The 20,250-nt window shown below is 44.1% G+C and overlaps 9 protein-coding genes across 9 annotated transcripts; 4 read left to right on the top strand and 5 right to left on the bottom strand.

Moving 5' to 3' along the window:
- Window positions 1-199: 199 nt before the first annotated feature.
- Window positions 200-2,913, bottom strand: L199_000582 (uncharacterized protein; the record flags this gene model as incomplete). The annotated part of the gene is made up of 10 exons (XM_064886348.1): window positions 200-240; window positions 331-631; window positions 702-777; window positions 859-1,252; window positions 1,308-1,507; window positions 1,572-1,698; window positions 1,771-1,785; window positions 1,849-1,915; window positions 2,005-2,260; window positions 2,426-2,913. The coding sequence occupies 10 exons, from the start codon at window positions 2,911-2,913 to the stop codon at window positions 200-202; spliced, it is 1,965 nt and encodes a 654-aa protein (XP_064742420.1).
- A 568-nt stretch (window positions 2,914-3,481) lies between these two features.
- L199_000581 (uncharacterized protein) lies at window positions 3,482-4,822 on the top strand (the record flags this gene model as incomplete). The annotated part of the gene is made up of 7 exons (XM_064886347.1): window positions 3,482-3,710; window positions 3,857-4,025; window positions 4,094-4,156; window positions 4,238-4,274; window positions 4,354-4,462; window positions 4,543-4,616; window positions 4,703-4,822. The coding sequence occupies 7 exons, from the start codon at window positions 3,482-3,484 to the stop codon at window positions 4,820-4,822; spliced, it is 801 nt and encodes a 266-aa protein (XP_064742419.1).
- Window positions 4,823-5,455: 633 nt separating this feature from the next.
- On the bottom strand, window positions 5,456-6,950 carry L199_000580 (uncharacterized protein; the record flags this gene model as incomplete). The annotated part of the gene is made up of 7 exons (XM_064886346.1): window positions 5,456-5,530; window positions 5,636-5,914; window positions 5,990-6,071; window positions 6,151-6,264; window positions 6,345-6,560; window positions 6,706-6,720; window positions 6,790-6,950. 7 exons carry the CDS (start codon window positions 6,948-6,950, stop codon window positions 5,456-5,458), a joined length of 942 nt encoding a protein of 313 aa, XP_064742418.1.
- Window positions 6,951-7,431: 481 nt separating this feature from the next.
- Window positions 7,432-10,574, top strand: L199_000579 (uncharacterized protein; the record flags this gene model as incomplete). The annotated part of the gene is made up of 11 exons (XM_064886345.1): window positions 7,432-7,833; window positions 7,910-8,040; window positions 8,128-8,325; window positions 8,387-8,554; window positions 8,640-8,967; window positions 9,090-9,226; window positions 9,297-9,372; window positions 9,458-9,730; window positions 9,792-9,884; window positions 9,952-10,020; window positions 10,089-10,574. The coding sequence occupies 11 exons, from the start codon at window positions 7,432-7,434 to the stop codon at window positions 10,572-10,574; spliced, it is 2,361 nt and encodes a 786-aa protein (XP_064742417.1).
- A 79-nt stretch (window positions 10,575-10,653) lies between these two features.
- On the bottom strand, window positions 10,654-10,917 carry L199_000578 (uncharacterized protein; the record flags this gene model as incomplete). The annotated part of the gene is made up of 1 exon (XM_064886344.1): window positions 10,654-10,917. The coding sequence occupies one exon, from the start codon at window positions 10,915-10,917 to the stop codon at window positions 10,654-10,656; it is 264 nt and encodes an 87-aa protein (XP_064742416.1).
- Window positions 10,918-11,033: 116 nt separating this feature from the next.
- L199_000577 (uncharacterized protein) lies at window positions 11,034-11,816 on the bottom strand (the record flags this gene model as incomplete). The annotated part of the gene is made up of 1 exon (XM_064886343.1): window positions 11,034-11,816. The coding sequence occupies one exon, from the start codon at window positions 11,814-11,816 to the stop codon at window positions 11,034-11,036; it is 783 nt and encodes a 260-aa protein (XP_064742415.1).
- Window positions 11,817-12,360: 544 nt separating this feature from the next.
- Window positions 12,361-13,449, top strand: L199_000576 (uncharacterized protein; the record flags this gene model as incomplete). The annotated part of the gene is made up of 1 exon (XM_064886342.1): window positions 12,361-13,449. The coding sequence occupies one exon, from the start codon at window positions 12,361-12,363 to the stop codon at window positions 13,447-13,449; it is 1,089 nt and encodes a 362-aa protein (XP_064742414.1).
- Window positions 13,450-13,655: 206 nt separating this feature from the next.
- L199_000575 (uncharacterized protein) lies at window positions 13,656-14,751 on the bottom strand (the record flags this gene model as incomplete). Its single annotated transcript, XM_064886341.1, has 5 exons — window positions 13,656-14,077; window positions 14,136-14,202; window positions 14,267-14,427; window positions 14,548-14,656; window positions 14,725-14,751. The coding sequence occupies 5 exons, from the start codon at window positions 14,749-14,751 to the stop codon at window positions 13,656-13,658; spliced, it is 786 nt and encodes a 261-aa protein (XP_064742413.1).
- A 301-nt stretch (window positions 14,752-15,052) lies between these two features.
- L199_000574 (uncharacterized protein) lies at window positions 15,053-19,986 on the top strand (the record flags this gene model as incomplete). The annotated part of the gene is made up of 23 exons (XM_064886340.1): window positions 15,053-15,377; window positions 15,433-15,530; window positions 15,597-15,857; window positions 15,914-16,168; window positions 16,226-16,329; window positions 16,382-16,541; window positions 16,594-16,702; window positions 16,755-16,938; window positions 16,995-17,070; window positions 17,125-17,212; window positions 17,265-17,374; window positions 17,435-17,526; window positions 17,579-17,693; window positions 17,745-17,861; window positions 17,921-18,240; window positions 18,298-18,389; window positions 18,460-18,636; window positions 18,702-18,889; window positions 18,952-19,042; window positions 19,103-19,377; window positions 19,430-19,497; window positions 19,550-19,656; window positions 19,727-19,986. The coding sequence occupies 23 exons, from the start codon at window positions 15,053-15,055 to the stop codon at window positions 19,984-19,986; spliced, it is 3,672 nt and encodes a 1,223-aa protein (XP_064742412.1).
- Window positions 19,987-20,250: the final 264 nt, after the last annotated feature.

Genomic DNA, 20,250 nt, shown 5'->3' with positions numbered 1-20,250 from the left:
CGGTTATCTACGGTTGAAATGACTTTTCGAGTAGAAAAACACAGACGGACAGTGCAAGATGGAATGTCGTGACATCATCATTTTTTTCACTGATAATCTCGGTCAAATGCTACGAGGTTATGCATGTAGTGCTAAACGGATGTACTTCTTCTCCAAGAGAGTAAATGCATACAAATACTGTCTATCTATTTACTCTATACTAATTAGGTATCTTCACCCTCCAAGCAGACATCGGTAACGCTATATCCGTCATCCGCAAGTTAGCATATAGCACATCTACATCTATTTCGTACTTTCTGTGCCTATCGAAAAAAAAAGATAAATACTCACCTGATAACCTCTTCACATTAGGCAAAACAAACCCAACCAGAATCATCGCACCTAACGTGACACATACCATACTCATTATATAATATCCATCTCTAATTACGACACATTCACCTCCCGCGGCTGAACACGCATGTTTACCAGCCTCGGAAATACATTCGTTGCTCGAGGTCGAAGCCAATGATGACTTCTCGAGCGTGGTGTTGATGGGTACTGAACATGTGGCGATAGTCAAGAGATCGACTGATCGTAAGATTAATGGTTTAGGCCATGTCCCTCCCAGATTCGATACGGTGTTCAATAACTATACACAAGCAATCAAATCATCAGCTTGACATACATCGGTGGAGAAATGATGCAGAGAAGAAACTTACCGTCATGTATGTTCCACCAATTAGAGGATCAGCAATCTGCGTATGGAAAGCGCATATCCCCACGAATTGAACAGTACTAGTCAGTTCACATAGCCGAATTAGCTGATTCCGACTTGAAATCCGAGCAAAACAAACCCAATATCCAAAAATCACTTACCTAGTTAAAGAAGATAATAGTGTCGTTGCAATGACCAACCCGAAATAACCATTTCCGATTTTCCCGTTTGGAAATCCTTTAACTACCAAAGTGGATATCGCAGCCATAGCTAATCTAGCCCAAAAAGCATATAACCAAGTTCTCAATACTCCTCCTGATCCATCTTCTTTACCACTCAAGGGGTGTTTCGACGAGGAAGCCGATGCCGAAGTGGGTCTAGACCATTTAGCGGCTAACCAACCTACTGCCATCTGAGCTGGGAAATCCAACAATACAGCTATAGCTAGATCTTCTTTCGATAGACCTTTTTCGAGCAGTTTAAGACCTGTCACTGAATCGTTGACCATAAATCCTATTTTACAGACCAGATGGACGAGAAGGAAAGATTGGATGTCTAAAAACACGATAATTAGCTAAAGTAATCGAACAACCTTACGGCAACAGCTCACTCTTCAGCCTTACTATACTCCACATGACCTTATATACCTTCTTCACGTCCATATCGGGATCATCTTCCGCAGGTGGGTCTTCCGTCTTGTAAATTGCCAGTAACACAGTAACTAGGACGAAGACTACCGCCCAAAAGCGTAGATACCCTCCGAGGGATACTAACGGATAATCGAGAGGAGTAGATCGGAAGTATTTGTTGCTGTAAAATCGCCATATCAGATATCAGCTTTTGACACTTCAGGGATCTGGGAAGCTGAACTGACCTGAAATCTACACTATTGAACGCTAAGAACACGGTAAAGCTCAGAGCATTTCCAATACCTATACCTATTGTCTGAGCGGTGGAGGCATAAGATAGGTTCGGTTGCGAAAGGAGAGTAAGTGCCCATCCTGATGAGGCGAAGGATCAAGTCAGCTAATCATGATCAGTGAGGACGATAATTCGGTTATATTTCAGCTTACCATCTACAGCGATATCTGAAACCATACCACTCGTCAGCTGTGATACCAGTAATGCCAACAGCACATATGCGAGCTCACCTTGAGTCGCAGCAGCTAAGATCAAGCTACCAAATACACCCGTTATGAACCGTATATTTATCGTTTCCTAAATCAGAGTCAATCAATTGATGAGCTTCCATCTACCGTCTAGGTGGTAATGAGAGACCACTCATCGCCGAGTAGCATCCCACTCACAGCGTTCAACCACCCTTCAACCCTTCCACCAATCCACCACATACCCAGCCCTACAATCCCCTGTACAGGTACGATCCAGCTTTTCCTCCTTCCCCAACTTTTCACGAACCACGCATCGACTATAGGGGACCAAAGTAGTTTCAGGGAATATGGCCAGGTAGAAAGGGCGAAGATGGCTAGTTGAGAGTATGATAAGTGAGATTTGAGGAGGAAAGGGAGAGTACCGAATGTGAGACCGAGTGGTATACCTTGAAGCCTGCAGAGGGATTATCAACTACCAACTCATGATCGAATATTATCGTATTACTATGATCATATCAGGGGTTCCGACTTACAGATCTGTTAAGTGTAAATTATATTAGCTAAACAACCTTCCACTTCTGAAACTGGAATCCAGGTAAACTCACAAAGTAAAACCAACAACGCAAAAGCCTTCTTATCCCTAGGACTAGTCAATCCCTCTCCCTCTTCTTCGTCTTGATACCTATCCCGATCTAGCAACTCTACTTTCTCATACCTATCTTTATCCTTTTCTTTCTCTTTGCCTTTTGGAGGGTTTCTTCTTCTAGGTGAATTCACATGATCCTCAATCGATTCAGCAGACATCTCTCTCCTCATCAACAACCCCTTTTCTTCTAGCTCATTGAGATCTTCCAAATTCCTGCCTCTCAAGGTATGGGATTCACGATGTAACATCTCGCTCTCTACTTCGTCGGTATCAGGTGATCCCGAATTACTAGATATCGAAGTGGATGGTCCAGGTGATACCTCTTGTGTATGTGCTGTTGAAGCCGATCTGGTTATCCGTTGACTAAGAGATGAAGCTGAATTGGGAGTCGTAGGTTCTACTGATGTCGAAGTTGTCTTGCCGGTGGATTTTGTCGAACGGGTGCTTCGTTTAGGTGGCATTGGGATTGGCTTAGCTAAACAAGGTACTTCTGGATGACTTTGAGATATTACCGAGCAGACTTTCGTTTCCCATATAAATAGATATTCCGATACTATGCGATTGTATTTTCACGGAGGGAGGAGAGAGCAATGCTGGGAGGATAAAGGAGTATACCTATATACCTATATACAACCTCTCTACCTGCTTAGTAACATGTAGATGTAGTCCTAGTGCACTCAATCGACCACCTAACCCACCTAAAATCGCGCTGCTCGAATTGATTTTTCGGTGGACGTGTACCTCGTTTAAGCGGTCATCTCCGCCACAGACTTGCCACGTCACTGCTATTGAAGATTGGCGCACGGTTGTTCATCCCACGTGGATGGAAGGACCACATTACCGCAGTGTCAGTCGTAAATCGGTTCCCACAATTTGGACGCGCTGCGACTGACCGTGTCAAGATACGAGTAGAGAGAGATAGGATATCCACAGTTGGAAAAGATCCATCTATCTTCAACAACAACTATTCATCACAGCTATACCTAGTATTATCACTACCGGTGCGACCCCCAAAACCAATCCAACACCATGTCAGTCCCTCTCCCAACTACCAACACCTTCCCAGCCGGTGTCCTCCCATTCGAACAACGTAAATTCCCAAAGACAATCTGCATGTTCGACGTCGATGGTACTCTTTCGCTAGCGAGACAGGAAGCTACACCTGAGATGTTTGCTACGTTGAAGAAATTGAGGGAATATACCGCTGTGGCTTTTGTAGGTGGGAGCGATCTGTCAAAAATCTTAGAACAGGTCAGAAGTGAGTGATACCCATCCTATCTATTCTATCCTACCTACCTTGTATCGCTTTAATTGAGATATCCATCGATGTGATCTATTCTTATATGAAAGATGTTCATCTCATCTGATGATTCCCTACTGACTCCGCCTTACTCCCAACTCCAGGTCTCAGCCTGTTCGACTACGGATTCGCCGAAAATGGTCTAGTAGCCTACAAGCTCGAACAACCCCTTGCTGCAGCGAGCTTCATCAAGCACGTCGGTGAAGACGAGTACAAAAAGATGGTAAACTGGATCTTAAGATATCTCAGTGATGTAGACATTCCAATCAAGAGGTGGGTTTTGGGCTCGTTCAAATGGACTAAGGCTGAGGTCCAGAGCTGACGATATGTTCAAATTGTAGAGGTACTTTCATCGAGTTTAGGAATGGTATGATCAACGTTTCACCCATTGGTAGAAATGCTTCGTAAGTCCCAGTATCCTTTTATGATCATAGTGCTATCCTATTTAGCAATTAATACTGATGGATCATCTGTCATATCCCCAGTATACAAGAGAGAATTGAATTCGAAAAATTCGACAAGGTCAGTCTGATAGCCCCATGACCCAGCAGATACATCTTCATGTGTTCGCTGACAAATTTTGTGTCTTTGATGTCAATAGGAACACGGTATCAGAGCTGAGATGGTCACGAGAATGGAACAGGAATTCGTTCATTTAGGATTAACGTTCGCCATTGGTGGTCAAATCAGTTTCGACATTTTCCCTCAAGGTGAGTTTCCGTCTTTTGGCTTCGCTTGTGGGCTTCTTCAAAAACCATGACCCCCACGTACTGACTGATCTCTTCTGTAGGTTGGGACAAGACTTACTCTCTCAAACATGTCGAACCTGAGGGATTCGATACCATCCATTTCTTCGGTGATAAAGTGAGTGACCCTTCTATCGTTAAATGATAGTATCTGTACAGTGGTAAATACCTTGTACTGATTGATTGCGGTATGTTCTTTGATAGACTTTCAAAGGTGGAAACGACTATGAGATCTTCTCTGATCCTAGAGTAACTGGACATACAGTCACTTCACCTGAAGATACAATGAGACAACTAGACGAATTGTTCTTGACCGTTGCTTAAGCGTTCATATCCAATCCTCACAAAGAATCACAACTTACAGCCTCAAATATGTGAACGATAAGAAAAACCACTAAATTGGAAGAGAGAATAAGAGAAAGAATAAACATATTATCATTGGGTCGAAGGTGGTGAGATTCGGACATTCTTTTTCATTCTTGATTTATTTGCTTCATACAACATGGAAATTACACTTCAACTATTTAACAAAATACGCGATATTATCCATTCAATGTAAATACAAAGATATCATTTATATATATGCATCTTGATATACATGATTCATCGATTATCCCACAGGTTTCAAGCATTATCCTCTCGAAGGAATCGGTGGGATAAGTCATCAGTCAACCCATTCGAATTGCCGTTCATTTGTCCATTGGTAAATTGGTCAATTGATCATCTATATACATTTCAGATTGTATTTATTTATTATATGTCGTTTAAAGGGTATAGTTATTAGGATCCAAATGAAATGTAAAAATTCGGAAATGAAATCAGAGCGTGAGAATGATATCATTATATAATTATTTTGATAAACGTAAAGTAAAAGATCTTCTTCTTCTTCTTCTTCCTTTTTGCAATTCCCTTCCCTTTATCTACGTCTGCACCCGTCTACCAAAAAATCGATTTGATCTATTTCTGTTGATGGGCTTTCAAAGCTTTTTCTCTTCTTGCAGTTTGTCTCTCCGCCAAATCAACGCCGACGAGCTATTCCAATACGAACCACACAAGTGTCAGCTCGAATGCCTCACGATACCACAAGATCACCGCTGATAATAAATCGGTGGAAGTGCAATTCAAGGTTCAACTTACGATCTTCGAAGCTTTCCAGAACTGAACTACATTGATGATCTGTTTACCCGCACAAATGGGGAAGGTCAAAAGTCCAACGACCTGAGGCCAAGTCAAATTCTTCAAGTGATATACAATATATCCAAATAGCTTGGGGTTCTGCTGAATCAAAGCGTACTCGGTGTTGATCAAAAATGTAGGAATGGGGAAAGAAGATGTGATGGGAGTTAACCAGAATGCGTTTAAGTATAGGCATACGAAGAATACTTCGTTAGCGAAACAGAAAAAGAAAAGTGTACGCTAGAACAAACAGATAAGACATCAGTTGATATGTCAAATTACTAATCTAATATGGGACGAGACAGCTGAACTCACCGAATCGTTATAGTAATACCATAAAATACGAGATACATCTGAAGTAACGGTTTTATGACTTGATGAACCAGTTACCAAAGATCTGATTAGGACAGTGAGTGTTCCATATATCAGCTTGGGTCATGATGTCTGAAGTGGTAAAGAAAGCAGCTGAAACTCACGAGTACATGTGAATATAATGAGAAGAGAAATCCAAAGTGATGAGGAACATGAAGAGTAATGACCAATTGGGGTAAACGGAAGTGAGGAAAGTCAATAAACATGCAGTTGCACATCTGCTCTCATACAGATATACACGTCAGCCTCATCGTACTGGAATGATTTATAAGGTGAAGACAGGGATGTAGGGACTGACCTATCAGTGACCATATCCAGTACAGCACCAAATTTGGAAGTTTGACCCAAAGCTCTAGCTGCCATACCGTCAAAAGCATCTAACATGCAACTGACAAAGTACAGTGTAGTACACCACTTAGGATGGTAGGGCATGAACACCAATGAGGCGGCGGCCGTTAATACCCTCACGTATCCTATGAGGTTGGGTACAAAGAGGAAGACATTCTCGTCGATCCTGTATGTGCACGACAGGTTAGCGATAAGGCGATAAGGGGAAGGGAAGGACTGACTTACGTCGTGGTACTGTGTATTTGCAGCGAGAATTGAAAGTGCTTGATTATCAGTGATCATGCATCTATCTTTTGATATACAATACTCACGCAAGGTCAACAGCACTACTCAACGAAACATCTATCAGCTATACTCGACTCCAACATTGCTTATCAATGCAAATCCAAACTCACTATTTAGGGTCCCAAACCTCCTCTCTCGTCCTACTTCGACTGCCCTCCCTGGGTCTCTGCTTGATATCGCCACCGAGCGAAGGGGAAGGTGAGAATGCTGTGGATGTCGACTCCGACTCTGGTACAGGTGTTGATTGATGAGATCGTGTGGTGGGTGCCATGGTGTGTGAAGAAGCGGAGGTTAAATTTGTTTGTTTATTTGTCTTCTAAGGTGAATACGAACAGTTGCTTTTTCTTGAATGTCGAGTGATAGATGTGGATGAGAGATTGTGTCTAGGAGACGGCGGCTTTATATATCTTTAGAGTCGATAGGCGATGTCCAATTGTTGAGAATATAATTCGACAGTTGAGGAATGGACAAGGTTGAGAGGTGTGTGGTGTGTGGTGGGTTACGTGGTTCATCCGAGTATGCATATGCATGTTATTAACGGATTTTTAGTTCACCGTACCACGCGTCAGATACCGCCATTTTAAATGGATGTATTACATAAGTATGCCCCGCATCCATGTCCGTGTCACGTCGAGAGCATGAACGATAGATAGCATCAACCAGTCTGTCGGTAACGACTACCAAGACATACTTCGGTCATACACGACAGTCGTACAGCACGAGGTGATATACATCTCAAGAGGGTATACACAATGTCCACGTTCTCGCCTCCGCCTCCTACAGCTTCCCCATCCCGTTCACTCTCCCTATCACTTTCGGCACCTACCTCAATCCCATCAAGTAGGAACAACCCGATCTCACTTCGTATCTACAAGACCATCGGAACCTCATTTGACGACCAGTCATCAAGAGAAGCTTTGGAATTAGCTTCGTCATTTTACTCTTCTTCTTCAAGTACAACCACAGATAAAGGTAAAGGTAAAGCGGACTTGTCAGTGTCAGAGCAAGATGAAGATTTAGAGGGATTACCCAGACGGAGGACATTGAGGGGACAGAGCGCAGCAACAGCGAGGAAATGGCTGAAAAGGGATTTGGAAAGCACTTTGGCTGGGGGGAGTCAAAAGTTCTTGGAGGCTTTTGCGGAAGTTGATCAGGTAAGTTAATGCTTGATCGCCTTTGTCAAATGATAGCTTGCTGACAATATGCTTGAAATGATATAAAAATCGATAGAAACTCGAAGTACTTCGAGAACACATGAAAGAGATGCAAGTGAGATGCGATCAAGTTCAATCTGAATTAGATCAAGCCAATAGCGGTACCAAGTATCTCCTGGAAAGAGCAGATGGGTTACGTTCTCAGAGGTAAGCTTTATGACCATTTCTGCCAACGTAAAATTGTATACCATGATACTGCATACTGATTATAATCTGGTGGGTGGATTGGTATAGAGCATCAGCACAATTACGCTCATCCTTGATCAATTTATTCTTATCGAAATTCACATTGTCAGAAGCGGAATTAGCAGCATTGGGATCTAGGGAAGTGGCCGTTGGACCATCTCTTTTTGACGCTTTGGATAGAGTAGAGAAAATACGGAAGGATTGTGAGGTCTTGTTGGGCGGTGAAGAAGGCAAGATGCAAGCTGGGTAAGTCGATCAAGATCTAGCATACATAAGATCTGAGCTGACAAGACGAATAAATGGATAGTCTCGATATCATGAGAGCAACTTCCGATCAGATGGAATCGGGTTATAAAAAAATACATCGTTGGTGTCAGTTTGAATTTAGGCAATTCACAAGAGAGACTCAGTTGGAGGTGTCCCCTGTGATGAGAGAGGGTATAAAGAGGTTGAGAGATAGACCGGTTTTACTCAAGTGAGTGATGTGCACATCGATATCTTGTTCAATCACTTATACTTCTACTTTTCTTCGAACTAATATTCATTTCTATTGTGAATAGAGACGCACTACAAGGCTTAACATCCACTCGATCCTCCTCAATCCTCCAATCATTCCTTGACGCTTTGACTAGGGGAGGCCCAAACGGCTTGCCTCGGCCTATAGAATTACATGCTCATGATCCCACGCGATATGTTGGGGATATGTTAGCATGGGTGCATCAAGCTACTGCGAGCGAGCATGAATTCCTAGATGGACTGTTTGGTGTCAGGGAGAAGAAGAGGATGGTAGGAGCTCAGAGAGATTCGATCAATCCTGGAGAAGAGGAGGAGATGATGGTGGCTCAGGCTATGGATAAACATCTTGAAGGGCTAGGTAGACCGCTGAAGGTGGGTTCGTGTTTCAGTCACACTAATAAAGCATATCTCCATGTAATCAGGATTGTTACGGCAACTTCTCATTGGGATCTCCACAACATGATGCTGACCGGGTGATATATATGTATATACAGTTACGAATACAACAAACGATCAAATCACAAGAAGGCATAATCATGGCTTATAAGATAGCCAATCTGCTTCAATTCTACCTGATAACTATGAAGAAGACTATAGGAGAAGAAGCATTGCTTTGTAAAACATTACAGGAGTGAGTATCTCGTTCAGCTGTACAATTCATGGCGACTATCAAGCAGCTGATATGATCTGTGTGCTTTCAGAATCCACGATCAAGCTTACATAGCGTTCTTTGAAAACCTTGATGCTCAGGGAAGAAGCTTGTTGAGATTCCTACATGTAAGTCATGTCTGATTCATCTCACAATGACAAAAGTTCTTCATATTACAAGTATGTCGTATACTGATGGAGTCTGTGCTTATAGCCACCAGACGCGACCCTCTCTCCGCCTCTGGCATTACGAGACTTCTGTCTCATCCTCCGAGAATTGCTCTCGGTATATTCAACGTCATTGGTAGATCCCTCAGAGCGAGAATCGGACTCTGACTTGGCCAAGTTGTTGGACAAGTCGATTGATCCCTGTGTGGAGATGTGCGAGAGGATGGCGGAGATGAGAAGGTTCACCGTGGGAGGTGGAGCTGCTGGAGGTGATTGGGAGAAAGATCTGTTCATGGTCAATTGTTTGGGTTACCTGCAGGTACGCTATCAGGATTTTTGCCATAGAATCGAACTGGAGAATGCTGACTGTTCCTATCTAGCATACTCTCGAAGTGTACGATTTCACCTCGCGACGGATGGCTATGCTAGAAGAGAATATTAGAGGTCATGTGGAAAGTATGACATTTGAACATGTGAGTGATATTAATTCATCTTCTACGCTTGAGGGGAGACATACTCATGGAGCACCCATTATTATAGCACGGTAAATTGTTAGAACAATGTGGTTTGGCACCTGTCATGAGGACCATTCGAACCCGACCAGCAGATGTAAGTCAAATAAGAAACATTGCGTTTTCATGTCATTCAGCTGATCTGACGTGATCTTGTCATTATAGACACCTCTATCGCGCTTGCCAACCACTTCACCCAAATCACTCACTACCGCTTTATCGACCTTCTCCAACTGGCTAACTACCATCGATCCCTCCAACTCACCGCGATTGGCATTATTGAGCTCAGCGAGATTAGCGGATATCATACATCGTAAAGCGCTTAGAAAGATATACGAGGCTTATGGTGAAGTTAGTGAGAGGGTTTTAGATCCTCAGGAAGCTTATGAGTTTGGTGAGACCATGTTGAGAAGAGGTAGGGAGGAAGTGGCCATTGCCCTAGGTGTCAATGAGGATGATGAGTGGGATGAAGATGAGGAAGATACGTTGAGGCTGGGAGATGATATAACAAAATTGGATATGGATAACAAAGTGGAAGAGCAGATGGACGAGAATCCTAGTGCGAGCGTGATGAGGAGGGATAGTGGCGTGGGATTAGGATTGAATCTGGATGGACAAGGGAATGGAAATGGGGAACAGAAAGTGCAGTAAGATCGGTGAAGTATGTGGATTCCATATAGTATAGCATCGTATGCAACAGTATCATGAATCCATGCTTGTACTTCGGCTTCTAATCGTTATATACGATTTCTACCCCGTTCAATCTCGAGTACGGCTCCGTCTCATTATTATTCTCTAGCTGTCTAAGCCTTATCCACGGTTTTCCTCCACCCACGTAAGAACAAGTCAGAGTCATCCAAGATTGTTCAAATTCATCATGAATTGGCAAAACATTGATAAGCTCATTACATTTCTTAATGACATCCATTGCATTCTTATTCTTACTTATATTCATCAGGAATTCGTCATTTGTCATTCCTTTTACGTATGACATTTCGTCATCTTGATGATTGTATCTGATGATTGGTGATGAAGCTGAGTGTTTGATATTGTTTTTGATCCATTGGCGTCTTTCCTCTGCTTCGGATGATAAGAGCGATTGGATGATACTTAAATGATATCTCCTAGGTAATTTCGTTCTCTTATCGATACCCAAAAAATCAGTCCAATCGGTGATTCTTGTTTGATACCGAATTCGTATCCTTGTGTCTCCGTACCTCTGGCGTTCTTTGAAGTGAGACGAGAGTTGAAAAGGAGTGATCGATCCGCATCTAACTGATGACGATGAGATCTTTGTGAGAATTCTATCATCTCTTGAGGATCATCCAGATCCAAATTCCCTATATCATACGGTATCGAAATATCACCCGGTGTAAGATTCACTGTGTTGTCAAGGGCTGAAAAAGGTTTGATAGTGCCTTTCCAACTTGATTTACTCTTAGTTCGAGGATTGAGGTTCCACCATTCTAATTCTGCGATTAATCCAGTGCGATCATCGTACCATGTCAATTCGGCTGATCTCAAATCTTCAGTCGGGATGGTTTCGATCAACTTGGTCAGGTAGGGTGCAAAGTCATTCAATCCCTCATGGTCTCTCCCACCTTGTCTCTGGAAGATCCTCGTGTTATTCTTAAGTCCAGTTTCTCCATCTTCGTGGGGTATTTCATCCTGAGGTTTGAGACGACGAGGACGGAACTCAACTTCGTATATCCCGTCGCGTTTGCTCTTCAGATGTACATCGGATATCACTTTCCTGTGCCTTCGATCCTGCCGAATTGAATTGGATGATAAAAGTTCGCCTGACGAACTTTGACATTCAAAAACGTGTAAAAAGGGGATTCGAGTGGACTCCAAGGGAGGGAGACTTGAAGGCTTGGTACTGTTTGATCCCATATCCAACAAGATTTTTTTGGGGATATATGTGGCTTGAGGATATTAGAGTGACGATAGCTCGAGGTGCTTTATCAATGGATGGTGAGTATGCGTATGGGTATGGATACGATTGTAGCGATGTATGCGATCAGAAACTTTGATATTGGAGTCAAGCCCCGGTGTTACTTCTGTATATTGTCATGTTTATTCTGATGTAAGTGCCAACTCCTTGAATCCCGGATATGCAGTGCTTTCATCTAAAAGCAAAAGCTGAAGATTGACATGTGGATCTTTTTCCGGCAGAAGAAGCTTGGGTGTCCAGAAGCGATCAACAGTGGAAGGAGGATGACTCTTTGGTGGGTAAATCGTGAAAGGATGAGACTATCATGGAGCAACTTTGGGAGTAAGAAGGGGTTTCATCACTTGAATGTGCCAGATTGTCCCATCTGTCATTCTGTTCGTCATATTGTATTGACGCCACTATAAGACCTAAGGTTCTTCGCTCCAATTGACCTCAATAGCTTCTACCGTTCAGGAAAACAATCCTCAATTCCAACACTTCACTATGCCTCCAATTAGACGAGATACCAACACTGGCTCGACTCATAGAACAACTACAAATTATACCGATTTGTGGAAACAGCACACTCCAGGAGTATCATTGTCCGGAATGCCTACAACGAGCCTGGGAGTTCATCCTCTTTCCCTTGCAAATGGCACCAAAAGCTTCAACATCAAGGAATACTTCCCCCCCTCACATATCGCCACCAAACCTTATAACGATTTCCAGGTGCAAGGTTTTGCCACGGATCCCAGTACAGGCTCAACAGCAATGACCCTTGTGAAAGCGTCAGACGAAGCTCTGGCCATTGAAGGCCACCCCGGAGCCACGATTACACTCCAGGATAAAGATGCTATTGACACATTCTATACAGTTCTCGACTCAATGCCAAGTCACGGTAAGTCGACCGACGGAATCAGATTCAGATATGGTGATCGGTCAGTAGAAGCCTTTCGAGGGGACAATCAGGGGAACACCTGGTCCGCAATAATCAGCGACCGAGAGCTACCTAAAGACAGATTGATAGGAAGGTACACGGTTAAAGTGCCAGACGATAAAGATAGGTCAGCATTTGATCAACACTTCAACGAAGTTGCATCCTGTGCCATTGCTATATCACCGGCCATGGACATGGACCTGGAAACAGAAAAAGAGAAAGATGCTGAAGTAGTCCAGAAGAAGATGTCATCGTTGTCGATCGATCATTTCAAATCGTCAGTACAGAAGGCCAATCAATCTATAAATAATTGGACGAGAGATACAGGATATGAGCACGACTTAGTTGGCCTTCATCATTTCACTCTAAATCAAGTTGCCACCGACACTCTTCGAGAGACGAATGTATCGATCAATGGATTCTTCGAACTTGTGTGGCTTCCGAAACTGAGAGATTGGAATGCTTTTCATCAGTTTGAGATTGCCAACAGTATTGGTACGGCTTTACCTGTTGATGTAAATGGTCATCGAAGAGTAACCGATTTCACAGCTTGGACCCAATCTCAAGATGGTAGAACTTCTGTTCTCGTGAAGCAAAGGCCGCATGAAGAGAATGAGGGAGAACGGATCTCTTGGTTCCAGATTAGAGAGAAATAATCGGGAGTAAAATAATAACAGATTGCCAACCTAGCTCAAAGCAGCATTGACCATCATGCGTTTTGATTGGGGAAACTTGCTGAATTCGATATCTTCTATGATCCGGTACATGTGTTTCATACTATACAACACTATATTAATGCTATCCGCATGAATTGTTCCATCGTGATTGATTTCTCCAGACAGATATGCTTGAACGACTTTTATTATCGCTTCTTCGTACCGCCAAATCCACCAAAACCCATCATACTAGCCATATCCTCTCTTTCTTTGATAGCAGCTTCCACTTCCCTATCTTCTCTATTTTCCAACTTTCTTCTCTTCTTCGCTTCTTTACCCGTACTCTTATCTCCCTGCTCTGTATCTCGATCACCGTTATTCCTGAATATCCCCATTCTTTGCAATTCCTCTTCTTCCCTCTTCTTTTCTCTCTTCCTCTTCCTATCTTCACGCCTTTTCTCCTTTTCTATAGATTCTGCTTCTCGAACAGCTTTGAGACGAGCTTGGAAATCGAAATTCTTGGCTGTCACGGCGGACTTGGTGGCTTCTCGCAAAGCAGCTATCTTCGCTCGAACTTGAGTCAAAGTAGATCGCTCCACTTGAGTTGTTTGACCCAGCATACGTAGATCTACGTTCCATAGTATAAGTTTTGGTGGCTATACATCTGAGTAGAATGAATGACTTACGCCCTCGTCCATTGACGTGATCTAGGTATGATAAAGTGTCCTTGAATGTACGATTACACATCTCACACTGTAAAGTATATCGAGTCAGCACTTGCGCCCTATGATCGGGGGAAGTGTAAGATGTTGCTCACATAGAATCCTGCTCCTCTCGGTCCTTTTCCACTGGTAGTAGTCTGCACCAACATCGTCTTATTTAGATTTTTATTCAGATCCAAATCATCTTTTCTCGCTTCCAGGTTTTTCGTAGGTTTAGGCATATCATCGCCTAGCCTCCTACGAGGAGGTGCTTTACCTGTGGAACAAATGTATCGTCAGCATTATACTCCTTCGATATGGCTCGTTGAACAGACGGATGTCGAGGAATTTACTGTATCTTTATACGGAGAAATTCAAGAATAGTCAAATCACTCACCAGATAACAAAGCTGCCTCGGCAGATTTCGCGTACTCTGCATTCTCCTCATCCTTAGCCTTAGCTTTCGCTTCCCATTCGTCTTTGTTCCATGATGGTCGAGCTGCGGCCTAAACGTCTAGATATCAATACAGTTCCAGGCGGAAAGAGCCTTGGGTGACCAGATATCAATACTCACCGCAGATGATTGCGGTTTGTCGGACATGCCGTTGATTCCGGTCCAATCTGCGGATAGTTGTTTCGATAGATGATATCAGATGGTATTCTCCCAAATGTCGGTCGACGATATCGTATATGCTTTCAGAAATGTGAATGATGAACGCAGAAGGGTGAAGAGATGTGGTTGCAGTTGAAGTAACATCGGTAGAAGGGGTGGAATGCAGAATCACGTGACAAGACATCTCTCCCCGCCATAACACGAATCAACTCGTCCAAAGTTCAACTTCAGCAATCGCTCACATTCCTTCTTCCTCCACGCACCCATAGATCAGAAGGGAGGTGACAGGATGTTCAACTCACCATCGACTCGAGCGACCCCTCGAAAGGCAGCTTCACGAGCGTCCCTCGCTCGATCGAGGCATCAGACACCTTCCACCTTTGCCGAATCAGCTTCGCTCTCCCAAGCACCAACACCTTCAGTCAGATCATCTCGTCTGGCAGTGGTCAAGCGCGGTGCATCACCAACTTCTTCAGCCGGCGATACGGTGCGTACGACTAGACAAGATGAAGGGTATGAAAAGGACAGAGTGTCTTGGAGTAGAGATGAAAGGCATCTGGTCTCCAGTCTAGGGCCATTGCCGAAGGAAGTTGCCTCATTGGTGAAGGGCTCAGGTAAGGTTTGGCTTCCTCAACGGAAAGGACTAGTGCTCATCTACTTTATCCAAAGATCTTGTCGCAAACCCTATCGCTGGTCATGTCGACTCGAAGAGTGGATTCGCTATGGTTGCATCACCTTCAGTCTGTATTGCGTGGAATTATACCAAGGTGTGTTGAGTCATCACAGATCGTGGATCGTGGAATATCTTATTGACGTGAATCAATCTCATCCAGCGCACACATTCAGCACCAACAACATATGCATTTCCGTCCCCTCCAGTCTCGTACTCCACAACTCCTACTCAACCTCCTACGCTCGCCGCCCTGTATACAGGCTCAGCCTCCTCCGAGCCTGGTATGATCTTGGTGTCGACAACCGGCGAGATCAGATTCTGGGAAAGCATGAGCTCAGCATTAGCCAATGTGGAAAGGTTCCAAGAGATATACGTCGAATTAGGTGAAGATGACTTTATAGATAGACTCTGGAAAATCGATGTGAGCTCTTCCAATGATATGATAAGGTTACACAAGCTCATATTATGGTATGATAGGGCAATAACTTTCTTCTTACGACAGCTTCCTCTTTCGTCTTTCGGTTGACGATCTCATCATCTGGAGGGAGGCTTGTACCTACCTTGACAAACTTGACTCGACCGGGAGGCATGTTCGGTCGAGCGTCCCCTCAGATTTTCATCGCTAGGGAAGATAAAGTCGGTATATCATCGGTCGCAAGTACTTCAGGAGATGTGTATGTTATGGCTCGAAGGATGTTACAAAAGTGGGCATTCGGTCCCGATGGTCAGAAAGTACGTACTGGTCTGGTCTGAATCGTTCAATGCAAGAAGACTGACAGTCTTGTGCAGTTCGTTCAAGAGTACGATCTGCACGAAACAATAGGGAATTGGTGCTTCGATAACTGGTCAAGTGGAAATGTGTCACTGGACCTCAATGATCTTGTCTCGTTCGGGTACGTCTCCTCTTAACAAAGGCTTTCTGACTGGTGCTAACGCCTGGAGCAGTTCTGATGAGCTTGCTGTACTCATCTCCTACGTCGAGCAGCAAACGGGGACATCAGAATATCCCAGATTACACAATTCTCATGCCATAGTGATGTTTTCAATCCAGCCTCGATCTCAATCACTCATGATATCGAGGGTTGTCGATGTTTCCTACCTTGCCGTGAGTTACTCACCAGCCATCGAAGATACGCCGAGTTGATCCATGAAACCAGCATTCCGATCCAAGAATGCTTGATGTACCTCGTTTACTAGTACCTCCTGGCAGTTCGATGGCATTCATCCGCTTTGCAGAAGTCGTTTTAATGGTATCTCTAGACGAAGGTATGTTCTGCCGAAACTGACTGTCTTGCCAAGCTCACCGAAGTACCAACAGGCTCTCCATACGAGGAAGCCATAACTCTCAGGGACTCCGGCCGAAATGCTTTCATTGGTGCAAGTAGCATCATACCATCATCCGCTAAGAAGGGGAGCAGTCTTCCCTCAATCGTAGCTATACCTGCTTTTGGTGGGTTGATGTCTGTTGAGGCTCTCGAGAGTAGCGAAAGGTCAGAAACTTTGTGCGTAGATCCATCTGCTCTGAGAAGTATAGATTGTGACTGACAGGGGATGTTAGCACACAAACATCTTCCGCTACTGCTCGGTTGAAGTCAAAGATGGAACAGGCTGTGTTCTTTGGCGAGAGGAGCGATGTGAGTCATTTTCGATACGACCATTGTCCGGGTGCTGACCGCCGTTCTGTCTAGAATCCTCTGTCATTCGATCTTCCGCCCGGCTTCCAGGGTGATTTGGCAGAGGCGGCTGAAACTGTATCAGCAGAGATCGTGTCGTCCAGTAAGTGTTTCTGATACTTGGAGTCTCTTCACTCCAGGCTGATCTTGAGCAGATTCACCATATATGCCTGGAATCTTCGAAATTCGTCCTCATCTTAGCGATAGACTTCTGAGACTGAAAGAGCTCATGAATTTCATCCGTCATAATGGTTTTTTAAGCATTGTAGGTGCTTGATCACCTCGGACATCGCCCTGCGAGTGAGGCTTCTGACAGTGTTTATAGCTGCCGCAAAGCACTCGTCGCCGATTGTCCCGTGATGCGGAGAAGATCAAAGGAGCGATCGAGTTGTGGGATTACCAGAATAAGCATATGGAGTGAGTTTTGTTACAGCAAAAAATGCAAAACTTGGCTGACATCGATTTCCAGGCATATGCATACCCAATCGCCGCAGTCTCTTTTATCAGACTCGATCTTTACGTATATGCGTCAAGCGGACGTGGTAGAAGAGGAAGATTTCGTTAGATTGTTTTTCCGAACACAGGTGAGACACTACTCTATCTGCATGGTGACCACGACTGACCTGCCGAGATAGGTGCAAAATCTTGACAAATTGCTTGAGATCGTATTTGCGACTGCTCGAGCAGCTTTGGATGTGGTCGACAGGAATGAGCTGTCTTCATGGGTTACCGAGGCAAACCGAATTTTCATTGTATGTACCCTCTCCGCATCATACGACGAATAAGTCTCAGTCGCTAACAACATCTTCAGATCGTGGAAAGAGCTGCCGCTCAGTATCGAGAGGAGGAGCTTTACACATACGAGATCGATCGAGAGCGACCGGCAATCGAGATATGGACAGCCCAGGAATCGCTCACCGAGGCATTGGACTTCCTTTACACCACCACAGAAGCTTTGATCAAAGAGAGAACTCGTGATCTGGGATCAGTCATAGATGAACCTCCTTCAGACACAGCGGAACCTGCTTTGAGGAGAGAACAACAACTGCAATCGAGGTTGAAAGGGCAGATGGCAATTCTCGCAGCTGCCCTGTGCACCAATATGGAGGACAAGTGTCGTGCGACTTCTAGGTGAGTATTGACGTAGTGTACATAGTGACAGAATGCAGCTAACATAGCTTGTTCTAGAAGGGAAATAGATGAGGGAGCGGATCCGCAAGATGGTATACGCTTAAGAGAGAAATGGGCAGAAATGAAACCTAGAGTGATTAGGCCGTTAGGTACGTCTAAGGTTTTCCTTCACCAAATGGCGCATCTCGTGGCTGAAGCTGATAGGTTCCTACGATACAGTGAGCATCGACCGCTTGTCGGAAGCATATGAGTTGGCCGAAAACCACACGGACTACCTCACGCTGGTGATACTATGTCATGAGCAGGCGAATCCTGATACTGCTAGATTACAAAGATATATCGAAAGGTTTGGCGAAGAATTTGCCTTTGTACTTTATCAGTGGTATATCGATCAAGGTGAGTAAAGTTTTATATTTTAAAATTCGGCGCAAGTTTTGAACTCATTATGACCTTCTTGATAGGTCAAGCATATGAATTGCTCAATCAAGACGAAGTCTATGGGGTCCTCGTAACCCGATTCTTCGCCGAAAATGATTATCCGGAACTTGCGTGGATGCATCATCTTGCTTTCAAGCGGTACGACCAAGCCGCTGGTTCATTGAGGGATGTGATGAGGGACGATAACACAAGAGCATTGAATCAGCAACAGGTGAGATAGCATCTCCCTCGGTTGTGAAATGGCATGTCACTGACATTTGACAACCACGGTAGTTGGTGGGAAGTATCGCCAAACTGGCTGCCATTGCCATTGCAGATGTCAGATCTAAAGGTATTTCCAATGATAGGAAGCGATTACTCATTGGTCAGTCCACTAATAAGACTCTCGTCTATCCCCATCATGCTGACCGATGTATGCTTGTAGAACTGGATGACGAGCTTGACTTGGTCAATGTGCAGTCCGGTCTGATCTCATATTTCTCACCGCCGACTCGTCGTGCGGCTCCTAAATTAGATGAACAAGTGACCCTATTAGCAGACAGACCGGCTTTCAAGAGGATATTCTTCGATCTGACACACCAGCTCCTGGATGGTCTAGCGCTGGATCTTGAAGGGCTACTTGATATCCTAACGTTGAAAGACAACTTTGAGAGGACCGGAGATGCAGCATTAGCCTTAGAACGATTAGTTGGCGATATGGTAAGTAGTCATATAGCCTATTCAGTTTGGCGCTGATGACTGTGTCAATCAGACTTTACCAGAAGGTAGGAAACAGGTAGCATTGTTGTCGATATGGAGAAGAGTTTATATACGAGACGAGTAAGTCTGCTGCCTACAATATTTCATCTCAGAGGTTGACAGTTATGAGCAGCTGGGCCGCCATTTCCAATACCACCGGACGAAGTGAGCAAGCTCAGCGGTCGAAAGTACGAAGTACATTGGCATATCAGACGATAAGAGCAGTAAACGACATGAAAGGTAGGTTCATAAAAGCGAGGAAAGAGAAGGTGATGAATGACTGATTCATGGTTCGGTTGAACACATCCAGACTTCCCACCAAATTTCATACTATCTCCATTCACTTCTACCCAACCGCCTTTACCCGCTGAGCTAGCCGCACGGTTCCCAACCTTCTCAGCGGAGGATATTGCCTCTTTGATGGAAGATCACGAGAAGGAAATTGAGATCCTCAATAGGTATCTGAGTGAGAATGGCTTAGAAGAGAGGATAAGGGAAGTGGCGGAGCTGGTGAAGAATGACTTAGAGGAAGAAAAGACGGAAGAAGGTGATGTTGATATCGTTATGTAAGAAGCGTCACGATGCACGGAAATGCATTGATTAGCAATACAAGAAATAAGAAGCATGGAACTGACCGCGAATGTAATGTTGGACGATTGTGGCCTACTTCGCGAGGCTATGCAAGCAGTATGAACCTCTGGCGCTATACTGCGAAGCCCTGGTGGTTTGCCTTCCTCTTCGAGAACTATGAATGTGGTAAGAAGCGCAGATGTGCTAATCGCGAATTAAAGAATAAATTAACAAGTTGGAAACCCTTCTTTCGAATGAGCTATG

The sequence above is a fragment of the Kwoniella botswanensis genome, chromosome 1, assembly GCF_036426115.1.
Source record: "Kwoniella botswanensis chromosome 1, complete sequence".
Taxonomy (NCBI): domain Eukaryota; kingdom Fungi; phylum Basidiomycota; class Tremellomycetes; order Tremellales; family Cryptococcaceae; genus Kwoniella; species Kwoniella botswanensis.
This window is presented reverse-complemented; position numbering and strand designations above follow the sequence as displayed.